Source organism: Carcharodon carcharias, chromosome 14 (genome assembly GCF_017639515.1).
Source record: "Carcharodon carcharias isolate sCarCar2 chromosome 14, sCarCar2.pri, whole genome shotgun sequence".
Taxonomy (NCBI): Eukaryota; Metazoa; Chordata; class Chondrichthyes; order Lamniformes; family Lamnidae; genus Carcharodon; species Carcharodon carcharias.
Window position 1 is genome coordinate 63,349,003 of NC_054480.1, and position 21,881 is coordinate 63,370,883.

The window sequence follows — 21,881 nt, forward strand, 5'->3', positions numbered from 1 at the left end:
TCAGCTTAAATGAGTGTGAATGGCTCATCCGCTGAGCTACTCACAGATATCCAGGCATAATCTGTTTATTCAGGTGCGTGTGGACCAGCTGTTAAACTCACTCATTTTGGACAATGGTCCCCGACGGAATAGGGGGCTCTGATGACCATTTAATTTAATCACTGTAAACAATGGACCTGGAATGAGAGTTCTCCAGCTTGCTATGACCATAATTAGTAACTGGCTAGTTTGTGAATGGAGGTTAACCCTTTGTGTTGAAAAGACACGGATCAGAATTTTACGACGGGTCCGTAAAATGCAGTGAGCTATTCTAAACTCCATTGACTTTGGCATGACTGTAAAATTCCACCCACTGCTTTCCTAGAGTCAGTCAGACAGACCACGAGTGGATAACAGCAAGAAGAGAACTCGTGGGCCCTCTCTCTCTCTCTCTTTCTCTCTCTCTCTCTCCAGCCATTCTGCATGTGTGTACCCTGCTTGTATCTAACCAGTCAAAGGCCGCAGGCAACATCTTCAACATAAACCAAACAGCTGCTGTCTTTAGAGGAAAAGACATAGATTGCCCATCAAGACTTGAAATGGTCTGTGCACAGGTTCTGGAAAAATCACCAACCTGGCCTGAAACCATCAACCGACAATATCCGTATGTGATTGACTTTCTTTTGGACACTCTGAAACAATTTAACCTATCCTCCCTCCTTGTAACCTACTTCTGTGTAGTAATATTCTTTAACCCTCTCTTCAACTCACACCAATACACACACTTATTTGCTTGAATGTTTTTATGCATTGATAAGTTAAGTCTCTGGGATACATGTGTGAGTGTGAGTTGGAGCATTCTTATTTTTATAATATTGGGTGTTAGGGACAATAAACACTATTTCTTTTTGTTTTAAAACTTACATAGAAACCTGTCTCTGTGTGTCTTTACATTCACAGCACTTAAACAGTTAAATATTCACTAAATTGACAAGCAACTTCTTTTAAAACACCTATTGTAGTTAACCGAGAGGTAAAAGAGGGGAGGCATTCTACCTTTGCTCACCTAGCCATAGCACTGTAAACGTTATTATAAATGAATATTAAAAGCCAACGATTTGTAGAATAGAAAGGGTCGTAGCAGCCTGGCTCAGTTTGTGGCATTCTTACCTATGAGATATGATTAAGAGCTCAAATTCAAAATTGGAGCACATGATTTAGTTGGGGGATGTTGCATCAGTGGAGGTGCAATCATTTGGATAAGACTGCTACCCAATACGATGGCTCAAGTGGCCATTAAGGAATTCTATTCAAAGAGCAGGAGTTCTCCCGATAACCTCAGCTAATACCACCAAGATTAGATTAATTGGCCTTTCATTTCAATATTGTTAGTGGGAAATTGATGGGGCCAATTCTATTATCTGAAGCTATAATGGCATCAAAATGGTGTTAATAGCCTTACCAGGAAGCTGATGGCCTTTTTCAGCTTGAACTGATCCACGCCTGTGTCGTGCACACTGTGTCTAGTTCCCTGATGGAGACTGAGAAGCCCAGATAAAGTAATTTTGGAAATAATTTTATGCAATGCAGAAGAAAAGGGGTGTTCCTCCAGGCCCAAAGAAATAATCTGGGTTGCTGACTCCCCAGGGCCTCCATCCTCCATGATCTTGAACACCCCTCCTATCCCCCACACTTAACTTACTGGTGGCTGGGGAAACCCAATATTGGGAGGCCTCAATCCAGTGAGCTGCATTGGCATGCTCATTTAACAGGTCACAGCTTGCTAGTCTCATATTAATAAAGCAACTTCTTCAAAATCATGGCCACCATTTCACTGTGGGCACAGGCAATTGGCTAGCATGCACTTCTGGTTGGTCACTCAAAATTTGACACTGTTAGAAGCTGTCATGTCCACCTACTTATCAGCAGCAATTGTGTTTAACTATATGTGACACACTTTGGAATGCTTTTTGAGAAATATAACATACTATGTAAACCTCGCTTCTTTCTTTCCTGCTTTGGAATGCAATCCTGTGCAAAGTTAAATTCTTGAGATTGTCTTATTGACTTTTTTATAAATGGTTGCACCTCAGATCTGATTTACTTCTCCTAAGATATGCTTAACAGCAACCAATCTGAAGACAACACCCACAATCAACCATGCTGTTTATAGGTCAATTATAGTAGGAAAAACAGGCCATTATCAATAATTCATTATTATGCATTTTTTGCACAAAAGTGCAATACTGCAACATCAGTGTGCAGACAGTGTGAAGCTGGAACTGCCTGAGAAATATTAAAAAAGGACGAAGGTACCTTAATTTGCTCTTCTATACTTTCCTTTGAGATGCTGAACAAATAGATATTGAAATAAATTCTACCAATGCTTGTTAACCCACTGTAAGATGAATTTGGCACCTTCCAGGTTGCAACACAGTACCCCAACCTGCTGATGAAAATTAGGATGAGTGCTTCGAAGCAACCGGTTGTGAGGCTTATTCCAGGGAAACTCACAGCTGATGTATTTACTACAGCTGAAGTATTCGCAATCCTTCCGAACAAATCCTTAGCGGAACTATTTGTGCTGGGTGTTGTAAGTATTGTCATATATACTCAATCTTCTTATTAAAAGAAAAATAAATAACAGAGCAGAAGATTGAAAGAAACAATTATAGTGATAAATCAAGCTTTTTATGTAGATACATGTTTGTAGAGACACGTCTTTCATTTCTGATTATGAGCCCCTTTGAAACCAAACACACCAGCTAAATCTATTTTACTTTCCTTGTAGTTTTAAGGCATGATTTTTATTTTACAGAAAACCTTAATACGTTTGAAGCATAAAAATAATTTTGGGATAGGACTAACCACTTTTTTGTTCATGCTAATAGCCATTGTCTGGTTTGACCACGTTACAATCTACCAGAACAAAAACAATTACCTGGAAAAACTCAGCAGGTCTGGCAGCATCAGCGGAGAAGAAAAGAGTTGACGTTTCGAGTCCTCATGACCCTTCGACAGAACTTGAGTTCGAGTCTAAGAAAGAGTTGAAATATAAGCTGGTTTAAGGTGTGTCGGGGGGGTGGAGAGAGAGAGAGAGAGAGAGAAGTGGAGGGGGTTGTTGTGGTTGTAGGGACAAACAAGCAGTGATAGAAGCAGATCATCAAAAGATGTCACCAACAATAGAACGAAAGAACACATAGGTGTTAAAGTTGGTGATATTATCTAAAAGAATGTGCTAATTAAGAATGGATGGTAGGGCACTCAAGGTATAGCTCTAGTGGGGGTGGGGAGAGCATAAAAGATTTAAAAATATTTAAAAATAATGGTAATAGGTGGGAAAGAAAAATCTGTATAATTTATTGGAAAAAAACAAAAGGAAGGGGGAAACAGAAATTGGGTGAGGATGGAGGAGGGAGCCCAAGACCTAAAGTTGTTGAATTCAATATTCAGTCCGGAAGGCTGTAAAGTGCCTAGTCGGAAGATGAGGTGTTGTTCCTCCAGTTTGCGTTGGGCTTCACTGGAACAATGCAGCAAGCCAAGGACAGACATGTGGGCAAGAGAGCAGGGCGGAGTGTTAAAATGGCAAGTGACAGGGAGGTTTGGGTCATTCTTGCGGACAGACCACAGGTGTTCTGCAAAGCGGTCGCCCAGTTTACGTTTGGTCTCTCCAATGTAGAGGAGACCACATTGGGAGCAACGAATGCAGTAGACTAAGTTGGGGGAAATGCAAGTGAAATGCTGCTTCACTTCAAAGGAGTGTTTGGGCCCTTGGACGGTGAGGAGAGAGGAAGTGAAGGGGCAGGTGTTGCATCTTTTGCGTGGGCATGGGGTGGTGCCATAGGAGGAGGTTGAGGAGTAGGGGGTGATGGAGGAGTGGACCAGGGTGTCCCGGAGGGAGCGATCCCTACGGAATGCCGATAGGGGGGGGTGAAGGGAAGATGTGTTTGGTGGTGGCATCATGCTGGAGTTGGCGGAAATGTCGGAGGATGATCCTTTGAATGTGGAGGCTGGTGGGGTGATAAGCGAGGACAAGGGGGACCCTATCATGTTTCTGGGAGGGAGGAGAAGGCGTGAGGGCGGATGCACGGGAGATGGGCCGGACACGGTTGAGGGCCCTGTCAACGACCGTGGGTGGAAAACCTCGGTCAAGGAAGAAGGAGGACATGTCAGAGGAACTGTTTTTGAAGGTAGCATCATCGGAACAGATGCGATGGAGGCGAAGGAACTGAGAGAATGGGATGGAATCTTTACAGGAAGCGGGGTGTGAGGAGCTGTAGTCGAGGTACCTGTGGGAGTCGGTGGGTTTGTAATGGATATTGGTGGACAGTCTATCACCAGAGATTGAGACAGAGGTCAAGGAAGGGAAGGGAAGTGTCAGAGATGGACCACGTGAAAATGATGGAGGGGTGGAGATTGGAAGCAAAATTAATAAATTTTTCCAAGTCCCGACGAGAGCATGAAGCGGCACCGAAGTAATCATCGATGTACCGGAGAAAGAGTTGTGGAAGGGGGCCGGAGTAGGACTGCAACAAGGAATGTTCCACATACCCCATAAAGAGACAGGCATAGCTGGGGCCCTTGCGGGTACCTATAGCCACACCTTTTACTTGGAGGAAGTGAGAGGAGTTGAAAGAGAAATTGTTCAGTGTGAGAACAAGTTCAGCCAGACGGAGGAGAGTAGTGGTGGATGGGGATCGTTCGGGCCTCTGTTCGAGGAAGAAGCTAAGGGCCCTCAGACCATCCTGGTGGGGGATGGAGGTGTAGAGGGATTGGACGTCCATGGTGAAGAGGAAGCGGTTGGGGCCAGGGAACTGGAAATTGTTGATGTGACGTAAGGTTGTCCACTTACAACCTCATAAAACTGTCAATCAACCACCTGGGGCCTACTCTTTGGAATGCCCTCCCACTTCACTCCCTCTAAATCCTCCCTTAAGTGCTTTCTTAAAACCTAGATCTGTGACAAAGCTTTATATCTCTCTTCCTTGGTTTGACATCTATTTTCTCTTTTGGCTTTGTGAAGCAGCTTAGGATGGCTTTCTAATTTAAAGGTGTTATATTGGTACAGATTGTTGATGTTATCATTACCATTAATGGTTGGGATTTGGTGAAACTTTACCTGGGTGAAGGGACAATCTTACAGTATGAACACAGTAGCAAAATCAGTGGATATAATAAGTCAGATAAAGTGAATAATTGTGCTGTCATTTCTCAAGGAATTTTCTTGAGCTTCCTTTTCCTTTTTTCACTGTACTATTATGCCTTAATTTTGTATGTTCTGTTAGTTTCACAATACTACCAGATGTTTCAAAATGAAACGTACAATAATTAGTTGGTTACTTCTTGTTTGTTAATCTCTTTTGGATTTCTTATAAATACCTCAAGAGAAAATGTTAATAGATGAAGGACGACAAACTAATTAAAGTGGCCCTATAAGTGGTTCCTAAAGTCTGGTGAAATATCTGGAAGAATTCATTTGTGCCATTAATAAAAATAATAAACGTCATAGGCTAATTCTATTTGAATGTCCTTACAAAATGTAAATCTAACTAATATCGCCTCTCTCTGCAAGTGCAGTATGCATATAGGAGAAATAGTAAACTGTATCAAAATGATCACAGATAGTAACCTCTCCCTATCCTAGTGCAGTTTTGATTTGCAGATGCCTGTTTACTTCCAAAATTTTACTTTGATAACAGTCGTCTAAAAATGTAAACTTGTCAGAACTAAATTAAATCCAGCTTAGTAATTAGTCACCTACAGTGATTAAACCAACTTCCCCTTTTGCTTCAATCTATTCCATTACTCCAAAGTTTTGGATTTCTATTTTAAATCACTGTCACAAGACAAATTTTAGGAGAGCTTGAGCCTTTAGCATTGTCATTTTAGCTTTATCAGTGGCCTTTACACCTCATATTTTGCAAATGAAATACAGGTAGCTCTAAAGGAGAGTCATTTGACTCAAAACATTTATTAACACATTCTGCTATCCTACTTTTATGCCACTATCAGCACCTTCTTTGGTTTTTACCACTACCATTAACACTTTCTTTGTCTTATGTCCATGACACCTTTGTCAATCTCTCCTGAGCTCCCACCTATCCCTGACCTTCTATTTTGCTCCACCTGCTCCAACCCCCTTAAGCAAGATAAAATCCATCACATTTCTACCTCTCTTTAGCTTTGAAGAAGAGTCATATGGTCTCGAAACATTAACTCTGTCTCTCACCCATGATTTTCCACCCATAGTGGTTGACAGGGCCCTCAACCATGTCCAGCCCATCTCCCGCATATCCGCCCTCACACCTTCCTCTCCCTCCCAGAACCGTGATAGCGTCCCCCTTGTCCTCACTTATCACCCCACCAGCCTCCGCATTCAAAGGATCATCCTCCGCCATTTCTGCCAACTCCAGCATGATGCCATCACCAAACACATCTTCCCTTCAACACCCCAGGCATTCCACAGGGATCGTTCCCTCTGGGACACCCTGGTCCATTCCTCCATCACCCCCTACACCTCAACCCCCTCCCATGGCACCTTCCCATGCAACTGCAGAAGGTGCAACACCTGCCCCTTTACTTCCCCTCTCCTCACCATCCAAGGGCCTAAACACTCCTTTCAAGTGAAGCAGCATTTCACTTGCACTTCCCTCAATTTAGCGTACTACATTCGTTGCTCCCAATGCGGTTTCCTCTACATTGGAGAGACCAAACGCAGACTGGGTGACCGCTTCGCGGAATGCCTTCGGTCTGTCCGCAAGCATGACCCAGACCTCCCTGTTGCTTGCCATTTCAACACTCCACCCTGCTCTCATGCCCACATGTCTGTCCTTGGCCTGCTGCATTGTTCCAGTGAAGCTCAACGCAAACTGGAGGAACAGCACCTCATCTTCCGACTAGGCACTTTACAGCCTTTCGGACTGAATATTGAGTTCAACAATTTTAGATCATGAACTCTCTCCTCCATTTCCACCCCCTTTCTGATCCCCCATTTTTCCAATAATTTTTCTTTTCCCACCTATTTCCATTATTTTTAAATGTATTTCCATCCATTGTTTTATCCCTACCTTTTAGCCTATTTCGATCCCTTCCCCCCACCCCACCCCACGAGGGCTATCTGTACCTTGCTCGTCCTGCTTTCTACCCTTAATGTCACCAATTAGCACATTCTTTAGATAATATCACCACCTTCAACACCTCTTTGTCCTTTTGTCTATGACATCTTTTGGCTATCTCCACCTATGACTGGCCCTCTATACAGCTCTAACTGTCCCACCAGACCACCGCCCCCCACTTTAAACCAGCTTATATTTCACTTCTTTTCTATTTTTCCTTAGTTCTGTTGAAGAGTCATACAGACTTGAAACGTTAACTGTGTTCCTCTCCGCAGATGCTGTCAGATCTGCTGAGTTTTTCCAGGTATTTTCTGTTTTTATTTCAGCAAAGCTTGGCCCTTTCTTTAAATAATTTATTTGGAGGATGATAGGTATCAGCCAGAGTCTAGTGCAGTAAAATGCCTTTGTTCAATACAGAAAGGTAAAGATAGGGAATTAAAATTGTTTTTCTTGTGAGCAGAAGTCATATGTTAATATTGCTATAATGAATTGTATGTTGATCACAGACAGCCAGTGTGTGTGGACAGATGTTCATTTCAAACATGAAACTCTGTGGATCAATGTCTTTGAACAGGTAAAAATTAAATAAGAATAAAATATTTTATTCCTTTCCAAGTAATTCCCAGCTTTTTAGACCACAATCTACAGTACTTGGTTCCAGGCAGAAAATACTAGTGACAATTGACAAACAGCAATGCTATAAGTTAGTACCCTGCTCCAATGCCTCAACATATATATATATAAAACTTCAAAGGCACATCTGTTTTTAAAATAAGCTGCATTTCAATTTATCTGTATGAATAGAATCTTCATAACAAAGATGTGTCTGCAGTTTTCACCAGGTGTATGGTGAGCAAGAGATGATATTAATTATTCCCCCGTGTTAGTTCTCTCAATCACAAGAGTAATTCTCCACAAATCTTATTTGTTGATTATAAATTGCTTAAAGTAATAAACTGGCACATCTCAGGGATTGTTTTTCAGGGTGTTTTTTAATTCATTCTTGGAATATGGACGTAACATTTATTACCCATTCTTAGTTGCCCTTGAGAAGATGATGGTGAGTCATTTTCTTGAATTGCTGCAGTCCACATGATGGAGGTATTGCCGCAGCACTGTTAGGTAGGGCATTCCAAGATTTTGACCAAACAACAATGAAGATAGTGATATAGATCCAAGTCAGCATGGCTGGTCAACTGGCTTGACCATGATGGAAGAATATGGATATGCCAAGCCATGAGGCTGCAGATTGTAGGAGTTCAGTATTCTTCTGATGCTGATAGCCCAAAGAGCCTTAAGATTGCCCAGCTGTGAGCTGCTAAAACAGTTCTTAAGCTATCCCAATTTTCATGTAATCGTACCACACAACATAGTGGAGGGTGGCTTGAGTGTGAAGGTGGAGCTTGGTCTCCACAACTCTTCAGTGGTCACTTTTTGGCAATGCTGTCGGGTTTGTGAGGAAGAGGACAAGCTGGGCAATCTCTCAAGTTGGTTTTCTCACCAACTACCATAACCCAGTTCTTCAAGATTGCTTCAAGTCTAGTAATATAACCACTATGCTACCGTATCCTAATGATGTTGGATGGGAAGATGCAGTTCAGCTCATCTGTATTATAAAGATGGAATTGTGACTAAACAGTTTATAACAGTGAAGTTCCATTGCCATGATCTCCAGACACCATAAACTACTCCCTACATTCCCCAACCGCTCCATCAATTCCTGCGGGGAAAAAGTGAGCCGGAAACCTGTCTCTAGGATGTTTTCAATGCAGCTACAGAAGAGGCCTCCTTGTAAGAAAGCATTGCACTTTAAAGTAGGGCTTTTTTCCCCAGAAGTCCAGTTGAGATTTCTTAGCTTCACCATGTAGAACACCAATAACCAACCATTTCACTGTGCAAGGTGTCAAGAGTCCCAGTATGATTTGCCAAGGATTTCCCTTTTTTGTTGCAATTCATCCATTTATGTGACTTCTGTGGATTATCCATATAAAACTGAATCATTAAAAAAGCTTTCTAACTTTTAAATTAGAGTGGACTTGGCTGTGGAAGAATCTAAAGTGGGGCAAATCCCAGTAAGTCCTATTTTCTTCTTTTATGTCCATAGACACTTTAAACTGTCTGTGTTAATAACTGTTTGTTAATTCTTCACAATAAATGTAATTGCTGCAAAGTACAGCTTTTTTTACACAGAAATGCTCACTGCTAGGAGCGACTCCTGATTTTACTAGTCACTCTAGAGCTGACAGTTGCTCACTCTGGAGAGAACAAATATGCTCTGGAGGATAAAAAACTTACCACAGGCAAAATGTTGTGTAAAATTAAATTTCACAATAATTACTTTTATCATATCAAAGACAGAGACAATGGAAATTATGCTGAAGTTGGGGTTACAGAAGATGATGATTCCAAAGATAAACGGTAGGTCTGCCTAAAGGTAAACCAACTGTTGCAATTGTACAGTATAATGTCACATTGCAGACTATTTTATTCATTCAAGTAGTCCACCATCTCTGCTGTCATATGTGTGCAGGAGCTTTAGTAGTTATTAATGAGAAACTTAAATACCAAATATGAGAGAAATTTCAGGATGGTGATGGGATATTGAATTTTAAAACACTATCAAATTTGCTGCAGTGTTGTTCATGTGTGCCTGAGGTTAGCCTGTTACAAGGGGTGGGAGTAGGGTGGGGAAAGTCTACATATTTCGACTGCAAGAATTTGGAAAACTTTAGCAAATGATCTTCTCAGAAACCATCATATAGTTTTTGCATGGTTCTGAGATAATAAATAAATAGGAGCTGAAATGCTCCCTGCAAGCTACTCATAAGCAGCTAGACAGGGTAGATGCAGAAAGGATGCTTCCTCTGGCTGGGGGGTGGGTCTAGTACCAGGGGACACAGTCTCAGAATAAGGGACAGGCCATTTAGGTCTGAAATGAGGAGGGATTTCTTCACTCAGAAGATGTGAATTGTTGGAATTCTTTACCCCAGAGGGCTGCGGAAGCGCAATCACTGAGCATGTTCAGGACAGAGATCGATAGATTTCTAGATACTAATGACATCAAGGGATATGGAGATAATGTGGGAAAATGGCGTTGGGGTAGATGATCAGCCAGGATCTAATTGAATGACACAGCAGGCTTGACAGGCTGAATGGCCTACTCCTTCTATGTTCATAGCTGCTCCTCTTTCTGACACTGTGAAATTTGGAAGAGTTAGCAACAGCCACAGGCGGACACACCCAGCAATAAGACCCCTCTCATCCCTGTTCCCCACACTGTCAGACTTTTTAGGCCACAGTATTTTTTTTAGCCATTTAACTGCTACAAGTTGGTAAATTAAGTATCACAGCTACAAAATATCTCTGCACCAATTATGGAGAAGCAGCTTTTATTTTCATTTATTTGTTCTTGAGATTTTAGCATTGCTGGTCAGGTCATATTTATTGCCCTTCCCTGGTAGCTGTGAGATTGTGCTGGTGGGCCTACTCCTTGAACTGCTGCATTCCTTGTGATAATGATATACTCACAATGATGTAGGTGGACAATTCCAGGATATTAGCCCAGTAACAGTGAAATGGTGACATATGTCCTAGTCAGGGTGGTTTTGTCAGTCGGAGAGCAACTTGGAGATGATGGTTTTCAAATGTCATTTCTCGGTTGTTTTCATTGATACCCTGTCATAGTTACAGGAGGAGGCCAAGAGGACCCCCACAGAAATCTTACCTATAGAGACCTTACATGCCACAACATTGGATTTCCCCACTCCCACATTAATATTAAAATGGAACTGCTACTCTTTGTTGGGTGGATGCTCCTTGTATATATACCCCACGCTTCCCAAAATACATGCAATATGTAAAGTGGGTAGAGATCTGGGGTAATAAGTTTTCCAAATTTACCCCTGCCCTAAAATCAGCATTTCCAATTGGAAAAATCAAGGCTGGCGTCTCCCAATTCCTCTCTTCCATACATCCCATTCTGAAAAAATGGCAGCCTTGCAAAGCCTACCATGAGAGACATGAGAAACACAAAGCCACTAAAGCATCATGGTAACATGCTGTACAGAACCTTAGGGAACTATGTGGGTCACATTAAAGCCAGTGTCCTTATTCAAATAATTCTTCAAGTATCCTTTAACAATTTGTCAACTGCATTAGCTCCTTTGAATCACGTCCAAAATATTTAAATTGAGATTGTTTCATTTTCTAAGATCCTATTATGTACTGTGACTCTAGCAGTATAATCAATTAGTAAGTGGTTGCTAATCCCAGTATAATTACAAGATTGATAAAATACAGTATTGAATTGTAAATGGGACATATATTCAAACTGTTTCCTAACAAGTAAAGTGTGTCAGTACTTTGTGGAAACTAATACTTTGGCCTCACATTTTAGCCAACACATTGTGGCACTAATTTATACATAAGGGTGAATTTAAACTGCCAAAAACAGAATGAGTTAGGGTTGAATCAGATGTAAAAATTTTTTAGAGAGTCTCAAACCTGCTCCCCTCTGGGTTTAACTTCTTCACAAGAGGCACATTGGCAATTTAAGTATAATAATGAGGCTGCCCTTACAGGTTTAACCCTGATCAGCTGAGTTTCCCAGGTCTCAAGAAATCCAGTGGCTGAAGAGAGAGAGAGTAAGTGTTGCTACAACATTGCTTGTGGACCTGAAGAGGCAGCAGCGCCCTCTAGGCTTACCACCAGGACTGAACCCCCAACACAGTCAGACTCCCCCCACTCCTGCGCCATCCATAGATATTCCCCTCCACTCTCAATGTGGGAATAGCACCTTCTGCCCTCACTCCCACTCATCAAAGGGGCAAACAATTTTATAAAAATCTATCTTTTTAACAACAAAATCCGTTACCTAGTAATATCAAACATATTTGTTCCTCTTGCTTCTTATTCTAAATGTTTCCTAGCAATCCTGAAAAGGGGATTCACCATACCAACCTTGGACGAGGTATCGCTGATTAATCCAGTCCTTAAAATTGAACAGGTAACAGATTTACATTTGTAGTGTTCTAAGAAAAGAGAAGCTGCTGATTGTTCTTTGCTCTCGTTTACTCAAGCTAAAGACTTAATTGTGCAAATTAGCTTGTAAATGTACAGTATTAACTTTTTGTCCATGACACTGCTGTTGTAATGATGGTGAAGCTTCGCCATCACTACAACTATGAAGCTGACAGTAGCTTCTGGCAGCCACACAGACAATGGGCAGGATCATCCCAGGTTTGCACAAAGTGCGATAGCAGGCAGGAAAAAACTTGTTTTACCCACCGGCTGCATTGGCAGGTTTTCATGCTGTATTGTCCCGTTCACACCTCGTTAATTATGCAGCCACAGGAAACACAGTGTCAGACTGGTTGGCGGCCTCCGAGTTGCCTACCAGGCTGTTACCTCGCCGCTTCCTCATGCAGGGCACCATGCTTAAATAGCAGCCACGCGATCACTTCTCAATGCTTGCAGCCCAGGAGGGCACTGGTTAAGATATGGTCCCAAAAGCCAAGAAGAGTGCAGCCCCCGATTCAGTGACGCATCCCTGGAATGCCTTCTGGATGCTGTGAAGGCCCGCCATGATGTCTTCTATCCCTACCCCGGCTGCAGGAGGCCCATCGGTATCACCACTCTGGCTTGGGAGGCAGTGGCAAAGGTGGCAGTGCCAGTGCTGCACACAAGAGGTCAATCATCCAGTGCAGAAAAAGGACGAATAATCTCATGTGCTGCCATTGTAAGACAACCATCTTATCACATGAAACTCTCTCACTCACAAAGCCATCACACACTCACTAGCATCTCACTCACAATTACACATTGCGAGGAGCAGAACTATTAACAATATCAGCTAATGTGAGACCCAATAGGGAAGTTGAATAGTCAACAGTTTGGTTGGAATAGGATTGTAAGTAAGAGAAGATAAGCCTAAAGGACCAGATAAGTTGAGAGAGCATTACAAGAGATGGGATGGGATCAAAAGGAAGGCATGCTCAGGACTGCCAGGGAACTTTTATGAAAATTTGTCCCAAGGGCAAAGGGAAGAGCGGAAAGCAGCTGAACAGATGGTCTCAATCTTTGTGACAAACAAGTTCATGAGCTGCTCATACCTACAGTTGGTGTTGAGGGTGGAGAAGGTGGGGAAGCTGGTCTAAGAAGACAGTTTATGTAGAGAAAAGAAGACGGGGTTATCTTTGCAATCCAGGATAATCTTTGAATTGTGTCTCATAAGGTTTTAAGTGGTCTAGCCAAATCTGGCGATGAATTGTTGCACCATTTTTTTTAACCAAAAATCTTAAAGCCTGTGGCCCTTGGACTTGAGGGAGCAGAAAGAAAGGGTACACGGGGGGAATGCTTTGGGTGAGAAAGTGAAATTATTTTAGTGGGGATAAAGGTCGTAAAAGTGGTGGAGGGTGTTAGGATCTCTGTAGAGATGATAGCTTTTAAAAAGATATTTGTATTTCCACTAACTGACTGGAAGGATCATTCAACAAGATTTCAAATTTTAAGACTTTTACTGTGATTAACAAACTAAAGTCTACAGTGTATTAACACTATTTCAGTTGGCAACTTATACTCTAAAGTGCAGAATGATTCCCCCATTTGACTTTTAAAATAGCCAAACCTCCCCTCGGTTATAGTTTATCCTGTCTCTTAAGTGAACACTTCATTCTCTAGGAACCAGTCCAAAGCTATTCTCAGCTCCCAATGGCTTGCTTTCCATTTCCTCTCCCAGTCAGAAAATTTCTGTTGCACCTGCTCTGAGGGGGGCTGTGATGATGATATTTGCCTAAGATAAAAGAAAAACAGGAGGTTTTGAAGCAGCAAAACAAATGATACTGTTGCTACATCATTACAACCATTGCAGCCTTGGTTCAAATATGGACAAAAGAATTGAACTCCAGAAGTGAGATGAAAGTGACTGCTGCCCTTGACGTAAGACAGCATTTGACCTAGTGTGGCAAACCTGGATCAATGGGAACCAGGAGGAAAACTCTCCACTGATTGGAGTCATACCTAGCACAAAGGAAGATGGTTGTGGCTGTTAGGGGTCAATCATCTCTGTTCCAGGACGTCACTGCAGGAGTTTCTCAGGGTCCTAGGCCCAATCATCTTCAGTTGCTTCATCAATGACCTTCCTTCCATCATAAGGTCAGAAGTGGGGATGTTTGCTGATGATTGTACAATGGACAGCACCATTTGTGACTCCTCAGATACTGAAGCAGTCCATGTTCAAATGCTGGACAATATCCAGGTTTGGGCTGACAAGTGGCAAATAACATTCGCACCACAGAAGGGACAGGCAATGAGCATGTCCAACAAGAGAGAATCTAACCATCACCCCTTGACATTCAATGGTATTACTATCGCTGAATCCCCCATTATCAACATCCTGGGGGTTATAATTGACCACAAACTGAACTGGACTAGCCATATAAATACTGTGGCTGCAAGAGCAGGTCACAGGCTAGAAAACCTGCAGCAATTAACTCACCTCCTGACTCCTGAAAGCCTGTCCACCATGTGCAGAGCACAAGTCAGGAGTGTGATGGAATACTCCCTACTTGCCTGGATGAGTGCAACTTCAACAACACTCAAGAAGCTTGATATCATCCAGGACAAAGCAACCCACTTGGTTGTCACCCCATCCACAAACTTTCACTCCTTCCACCATCATGCACAGTAGCAGCAGTGTGTGCCATCTACAAGATGCACTGCAGGAATTCACCAAGGCTCCTTAGACAGCACCTTCAGAAACCACAGCCACTGCCATCTAGAAGGTCAAGGGCAGGAGACACATGGGAACACCACCACTTAGAAGTTCACCACCCACTTACCATCCTGACTTGGAAACATTTCGCTGTTCCTTCACTGTTGCTGGGTCAAAATCCTGGGACTCCCTGCCTAATGGGTGTACCTACACCACATGGATTGCAGTGGTTCAAGAAAACAGCTCACCACCACCTTCTCAGGGGCAATTAGGGATGGGCAATAAATGTTGGCCCAGCCTGCGATGCCCACATCCCATGAATGAATAAAAAAAACTTCAGGGCACAGTATATCCAGACAGAGAAGCTTTATTAAGGGAAAAGGTGCCATTACCCCTCAACCATGTCTCTGTCAAGGCCATGATGTCAATGTGACAATAAGCTCATGGATGACCAGGGCTAAATCACAAAGAAACGCACATTCTGGAGCAAGGTGAGGAGAGTCCATTGGAACTGAGTAATGAGTGAGACGGGATTGAAGTTGCTAAGATTGGACCCCGGCTGGTGTGCAGGTCAGGAAGAGCATAGTGAGAATAGGAAGAAGATAATTGGGGCTGCTGCTTGTTCAATGGTAGTGATTAGTACCTTGGTAGGCCTTTTTGTGAATGCTGAGAGAGTCACGAAGGGAATTGTAGGATTATTTAAGACAGGAGTCAAACCTGGGACAGTGGCATGAAAGTAGGAGAGATGAAGAGTACTGAAGAAGTGAACAAGGTAGATTATCAGAGGCTAGAAAAAGGAAATGAGACTTGATGGTAAAGACAATAGGGAAAAGGGAGTGAAGAGGCAAAATATAAGTCATGGACTTGGATTTGTTTGCAAAAACAGTAACATTAAAAATTAAATTGTGTTTAAAGTATAATTCTGCCTGAGATCACCACTTGAAAGAGTTTTAAGATAAAATTCTAATTTAAAGTGTAATTAATCTTAATTATTTTTGTATTAGTCAATAGTTTGTGAATTTCTAAGCTGTCATATGACCTTTATGTGTCTGAATATTTGCATAATGAGTGTGCCTTATCCATAAATAATCAAAAAGCAATATAAATAAAACTGTGCATATTTTTTGTTTCAAAGTACAGCATATATTTTGAAATTGAAATCAACATTTTCTTGTATTTTAAAAACACATTGAAAGAATTGCATCTAAGGTATTTTAGAAAAAAAACAAGAATCCTCATATACGTGAATAGTAGATTCCTTTGCATTTAAGTACAAACAGAGATACAGCACATTCAATAAGTATCAGCACTGAATGAAGCCAGTTTAGTGTTAGTACTAGTCTTATGCAAGTCATTCAATAGAAAGGCCTGATTCCCCAACTGGGGCCATGATAACCCACCCAGCGCTCCCTGTAAGTGTTGTTTCATCCTGTGAATGCTCCCTTGAGGAATCATCCCTGTCATTTTATAGCCTGATCCATCTGTTTTGTTGGAGGGTTATTGCCGATGGTGATGGAGCTGATTTTATGAATCCACACCGTTTGTCGAGCAGCATCATCCTTGATTTTACTGCCTTCATGTGCGATCAATATGTGAGGCCTTCTTCATGCTGTCAATTCTGATTGGATGCATTCCTGAAGGTTTCATCACATGTCCTCTGCCCTCACATTTCAACATCAGATCTTCCATGATCGTATTGAATGTCAGAACAGGCTGAAGGGGCCAAATGGCCCTATTTCATATGTTCTTATATTCTCATCAATCATCTAAAACGCCTGTCTTTGTGATTTACTCTCTTCCCCTACCAACTGGAAGGCAAACAGACTCTTTATTGGCCAATTGGCTAATCCTGACTGTTAAACTGCCTTTTTTCCAATCTCCAATATTTTTATAACTAATAAATGTAAATGTTCAAAGTAAATGAAAAGCAATCACTTTTTTTCAATAGTTATAGGAATTTTCTCCTAAGTTGCTTGCAACACTGTCATGGACGTGTCCCTGACATCTCCATGACAATGCTGGAGGACTGGCAACTCTAAGCTCCCCGCCAGTAATATACATTCATAAAATCGACCTTCACATTTAGTTAAGATTATGAAAAAGTGAATTTCGGAATGGACAGTCAGGATATTGCCGGAAAAAGAGACATGCCTTTTGACTTGCACTCATCAGGACAGCTCACAAGATAAACCAACAGTAAAGGGAACAACAATTTATACTGTATGAGGAGAGAATACTGCTTGATTGGCAAGTGGATTCTGGTTGGCAGAGGCATTGCCATGGAGAATGTAGCATGGAACAGTTAACTGTTGACAAGCTTTTGTTTCAAATTCAAACCAGGCAGGTGGACTCTGATTGGTCAAGGCATTGCCATAATGAACCAGGGAATGGCTGTTTCCCCAAGCTTTTGTTTAGTTGGAAAAGGCGTAATGCGTGGACATGCTCCTTCTGTCTACAAAGGAAAGGGCCCTGTGTATAAATATGTGACTTCCGACATGCGTAACTGGGCCACACTGCGAGCCTGACTGATAATTGTAAATTGGTTTTCAGTGTAATTCTTAGCACAGTCAGAATTGTTTAGCAAGTGTTGACCAATTGCAGAATCACATCGAATTTGGACACTATGTTTTGAGTTTTGCAAGCATGGGCTGGTTAGGCACAGTCAGTATTTTGCCTGTTGCGAACAGCCAAAGGGACATGCTGTCTGATGCAATCTGCCAGTCGTTGGAACGTACGGCCTTCATACCTGGCATCACACCGGCAGTGAAATTCAGACACCACATTACTCATTTGTGTGGTAGGCAGAACGTCTTTTTGGCAGCATCCTGTTGGTGGAGAATACCACTTGTGTTGCTACTGCACAGTAACAGCATGCAATGGCAAGCTTCACCTGTTGCTCAAATTTTTGAGACACCTTACCCTTCTAGTGAAATCTGAGGTAAACTGGACCCGAGCCATTTTCTCAATGTGCAAGTTTGACGCTGAAATATGGTGCATCAAAGCTATCCTGCGGGATAATGGCTGCCCTGATCAGAAATCATGTTTTGAAGCATGTCTCTTTTTTTCAGCAATACTCAAGTTCTGTACTACCAAACAACATTCATGTTAATTAAAGTGTATGTTGTAATTTTGGATTATTTCTGAAAAAGGTTACATTTCACAAGAACCAAAACACTGCTGTTTAATGAAGTAGGTCGTGAGCTAATTCTCAGGAATGGTCCCATCCACAACATAGCAAACAGTAAGTCCCCAATTTCACTGTGGCTCTGAAAAATAGACTGCCATGATGGTAGTGAGCTTCCAAACACAGGGACTGGGAGGAATTCGGAAAGTGGTGCATGTCGCTCCCAGCAACTCCTAACAGTTGTTAAAAAATAATATCAGTAGAGACCTAGCAAAAGTTTGCCCAGCCTACTCTTTCTGATTTTAAAAGTTGTTTGGGGGAACAAGGGGAAAAAATATATCACAACAGATAGTATCCTCAATGTCTACTGCATTTAATATGTAACAGTGTGGGATATGAAAATGTAAACTCTAATCTAATTAATCATCTGTCTATATTTCAGGGTTTAATTCTGATCACTACTGATATTCAGTACGGAAACTGAAAACAAATATACTTCAAAATGTAACACCAAACTGCTGAAAATCTATTGAATTAATCTGTCATTAACAGACATCATCTGCATATATCTCATTGTACTGTCACATGCTTCATCTGATTAACACAAAATAGCTTTGCACCATTGTGAAACTAGGACTAGAAATGTGTCTCCTTGTACTAATGATTAAAACTATTAATCAGAGCTTCCCTAATGGCTCAGCAGACCTATAAAATGAGTGGATGGAGAATGCAGACCAGGGACCAGATTCAATCACAGGTTCACCGACTGGGCAACAATAAGGACTCAAATAAAAGCAAAATGCTGCAGATGCTGGAAATCTGAAACAAAAACAGAAAATGCTAGAAAACCTTAGCAGGTCTAACAACATCTGTGGAGAGAAAAACAGAGTTAACATATCAAGTCGGTATGACTCTTCTTCAGAAGAAGGATTCAAAAATTGGCTGCATTACCCTTGAGACAGGGAAGTGAAAATTGGTTCCTGTTTACGATCACTATCCAATGATCACGACTGAAAGTGAACGTGCATGGACATCATGTGATGACAGAATCAAGTTTGGCTGTGATGTGCTCGTTGAGGACAAATTGCATTCTGGCACTGTCAAAACTCACACATGAGTAAATGACATTTTAACAAGGTACTAGAAAGTATTCATGGGCTAATTAAAAGGAAAAGAAATTAAGGGGCAAATTTGCAGGCAAGTTATAGAGAAGTGTAAAATCTATAAGGGAGTTATAATAGGAAACTTTCATTTTCCTAATAGACTGGAATAATCACAGTAAACATGGCAACAATTAGAACACAACAACATCCCATAAACAGCCAAGTGATAAAGACCAGATAACCTGTTTTAGTAGCATTGGTTAATGGATAAATGTTGTCCTGTACAATCCTCCATTTTGAGTGGGCAAATAGGGCTTTGGTTGAATGTTCCATTAAAAGATGGCACCTCTGACAATGCAGCACTTCTTCAGCACTCCAATGAAGTGTCTCCTGTTTTTGTGCTCAGTTTTCTGGATTTGGACTTGTTACTCACTCAGGCACACCTGGCAAAGAATAATACCAACTGTCTATCAGCAAAAATGACTATTTTCACTGCTGTAATCCCTTAAACTGCCACTGCAGCACTTTAATTTTCTGTTTCCAAGACTGTGAACTCCAATGGGCAGCTATTCCATGCAGACAGGAACTCACAATGACTAACTAAATATATTCATCAAAAGGATAATTTGTCCTGTGTATTTCATGTACAAATAGTAAATTCTTTCAGACAATGCGTGCTTACCATTAGTATGCAGACTACATTCCACATCTCAAACTAACTTGTTTCCAGTAATCAGGAAGAAACTATTAACTTCAACCCTCTGAACTGCATTTCTCCCAGAACCTGAGGGTGTGGACAAAATAAATTGTGTGTAGAAAGAGAAAGAACTTTTCTGGCAATTCAATTTCCAAGCCCACCCTTTACCAGAAGGAGTCAAATTATGGGCACATTTGTTGAAAAACATGTTCCTATGTTATCAAAAGTTTTGTTACAGGAATATTTCATGCACTTCTAGTAAGCAATAAAGCAATTTATATGTTACCTCCTGGCATGGTGGGCTATTCTCTACACTTTTTTCTTACAGCATTTGGTTTAATCAGTAATAAATTCCTTCTGTATGTAACTATCTCAGGGACCCAAGCACTTATCCCTACCAAGCAGCAGCCCTACCCCAAATACCTGACTTCTTCTTGCTGCAGCTCCTCTGTGAACTCTATCATTCCTTTCTATTCACTGGTCCCAATCCTTGATCTCTGAAAGGCCTCCTCTTCACTAAATCATAGCTACCTCTGATTGTGCCCTGACACTCAGTTCCCTTAGTTGTTTTTGAAATATTTTCATCTGTTTATTTCAAAGAAGAAATCTTAGAATCGCGGAATTATACTGCGCAGAAGGAGGCCATTCAGCCCATTGCACTGTTCCAACTCTTTGAAAGATCCATCCAGTTAACCCCTTCCCTGTTCTATTGCAAATGGTTCCTCTTCAAGTATATACCCAAATTCCTTGTGAAAATTAGACACCTTGCACTGATTGGAGTTATACCTGGTACAGAGAGGATGTTTGTGATTGTTGGAGGTCAATCATCTCAGTCCCAGGGCATCACTGCAGGAGTTCCACAGGGTGGTGTTCGAGACCCAACCATCTTCAGCTGCTTCATCAATGACCTTCCCTCCATCATAAGGTCAGAACTAGGGATGTTTGCTGATGATTGCATAATGTTAAGTGTCATTCATCTCTCCTCAGATACTGAAGCAGTCCATGACTGCATGTAGTAAGACGTGGACAATATTCAGGCTTTGGGTGATAGGTGGCAAGTGACATCTGTGCCACACAAGTGGCAGGCAATGACCATCTTCAACAAAAAGAATGTAACCGTCTTCCCTTGGCATTCAATGGCATTGCCATTGCCGAATCATACACCATCGTGATTGTGGGGGTTCCCATTGACCAGATCCTTAACTAGACTAACCATTTAAATACTGTGGCTGCAAGAGCAGGTTAGAGGCTGGAAGTTCTGTGGCAAGTAACTTACCTTCTGACTTATCAAAACCATCCCTCATCTACAAGGCACAAGTCAGGAATGTGATGGAGTGCATTCCACTTGTCTGGATGAGTGCAGCTGCAACAAGTCTCACAAAGCTCAACACCATCCAGGACAAAGCAGCCTGCTTTATTGGGACACCATCCACCACCTTAAGTATTAACTCTCGCCATAACTCACGCACAGTGGCAGCAGTATGTATCACAAGATGCATGCAGCAACTTGCGAAGGCCCCTTTGACAGCACCTTCCAAACCTGTGACATCTACCACCTAGAAGGACAAGGGCAGCAGTCACATGGGAATTCAACATCCTGCAAGTTCCCCTCCAAGTCAAACACCATCTTGACTTGGAACTATATCCCCATTCTTTCACTGTCACTGGGTCAAAATCCTTGAACTCTCTCCCTAACTTCAATATGGATGTTCATACACCACATGGAGTACAGCAAGGCACTCAACACCACCTTTTGCTTCTGCAATAGTTGTGCTGCCATCACGGACTAATGTTGAAATTCAGCCATTGTTTATATGAAGAGTGCTGACTAAAATGGGCCCAAGGCCTATTGAAGAAAGGCAATAAACGCTTGCCTTGCCAGCGATGCTCACATCCCATGAATGATTTTTTAAAATCACTAAAACACTCAGAAGTGCACCAACAAGCCTGGAAATCCCCATTTGCTGCTTCAAGTCTCCTACTCCAATCTATGCCTCAGGTTGTGGACAAAATAAATTCACAATCCTCTTGGTTCATTGCAAACCTTCACATGTCAAAACTGTATCTGGCTTCCTAGGTTTTCATTTTTTCACCTTTAATCTCCCCAGACTTTGCACGAGATATCTCATCCCACACCTCTACTACCTCACGG

The 21,881-nt window shown here is 41.8% G+C and overlaps 1 protein-coding gene across 2 annotated transcripts in view; it reads left to right on the top strand.

Moving 5' to 3' along the window:
• The window catches only part of LOC121286783 (lipopolysaccharide-binding protein-like), a 60,789-nt gene extending 40,775 nt beyond the window's left edge, over window positions 1-20,014 (top strand). For both annotated transcript variants that reach the window (XM_041203821.1, XM_041203822.1), the window contains 6 exons: window positions 2,405-2,572; window positions 7,601-7,668; window positions 9,124-9,166; window positions 9,449-9,512; window positions 12,023-12,099; window positions 18,372-20,014. In XM_041203821.1, coding sequence (XP_041059755.1) covers window positions 2,405-2,572; window positions 7,601-7,668; window positions 9,124-9,166; window positions 9,449-9,512; window positions 12,023-12,099; window positions 18,372-18,413 — 462 coding nt within the window. In that variant the 3' untranslated portion in view covers window positions 18,414-20,014. The remainder of the gene's footprint in view (window positions 1-2,404; window positions 2,573-7,600; window positions 7,669-9,123; window positions 9,167-9,448; window positions 9,513-12,022; window positions 12,100-18,371) is intronic.
• The last annotated feature ends 1,867 nt before the right edge of the window (window positions 20,015-21,881 follow it).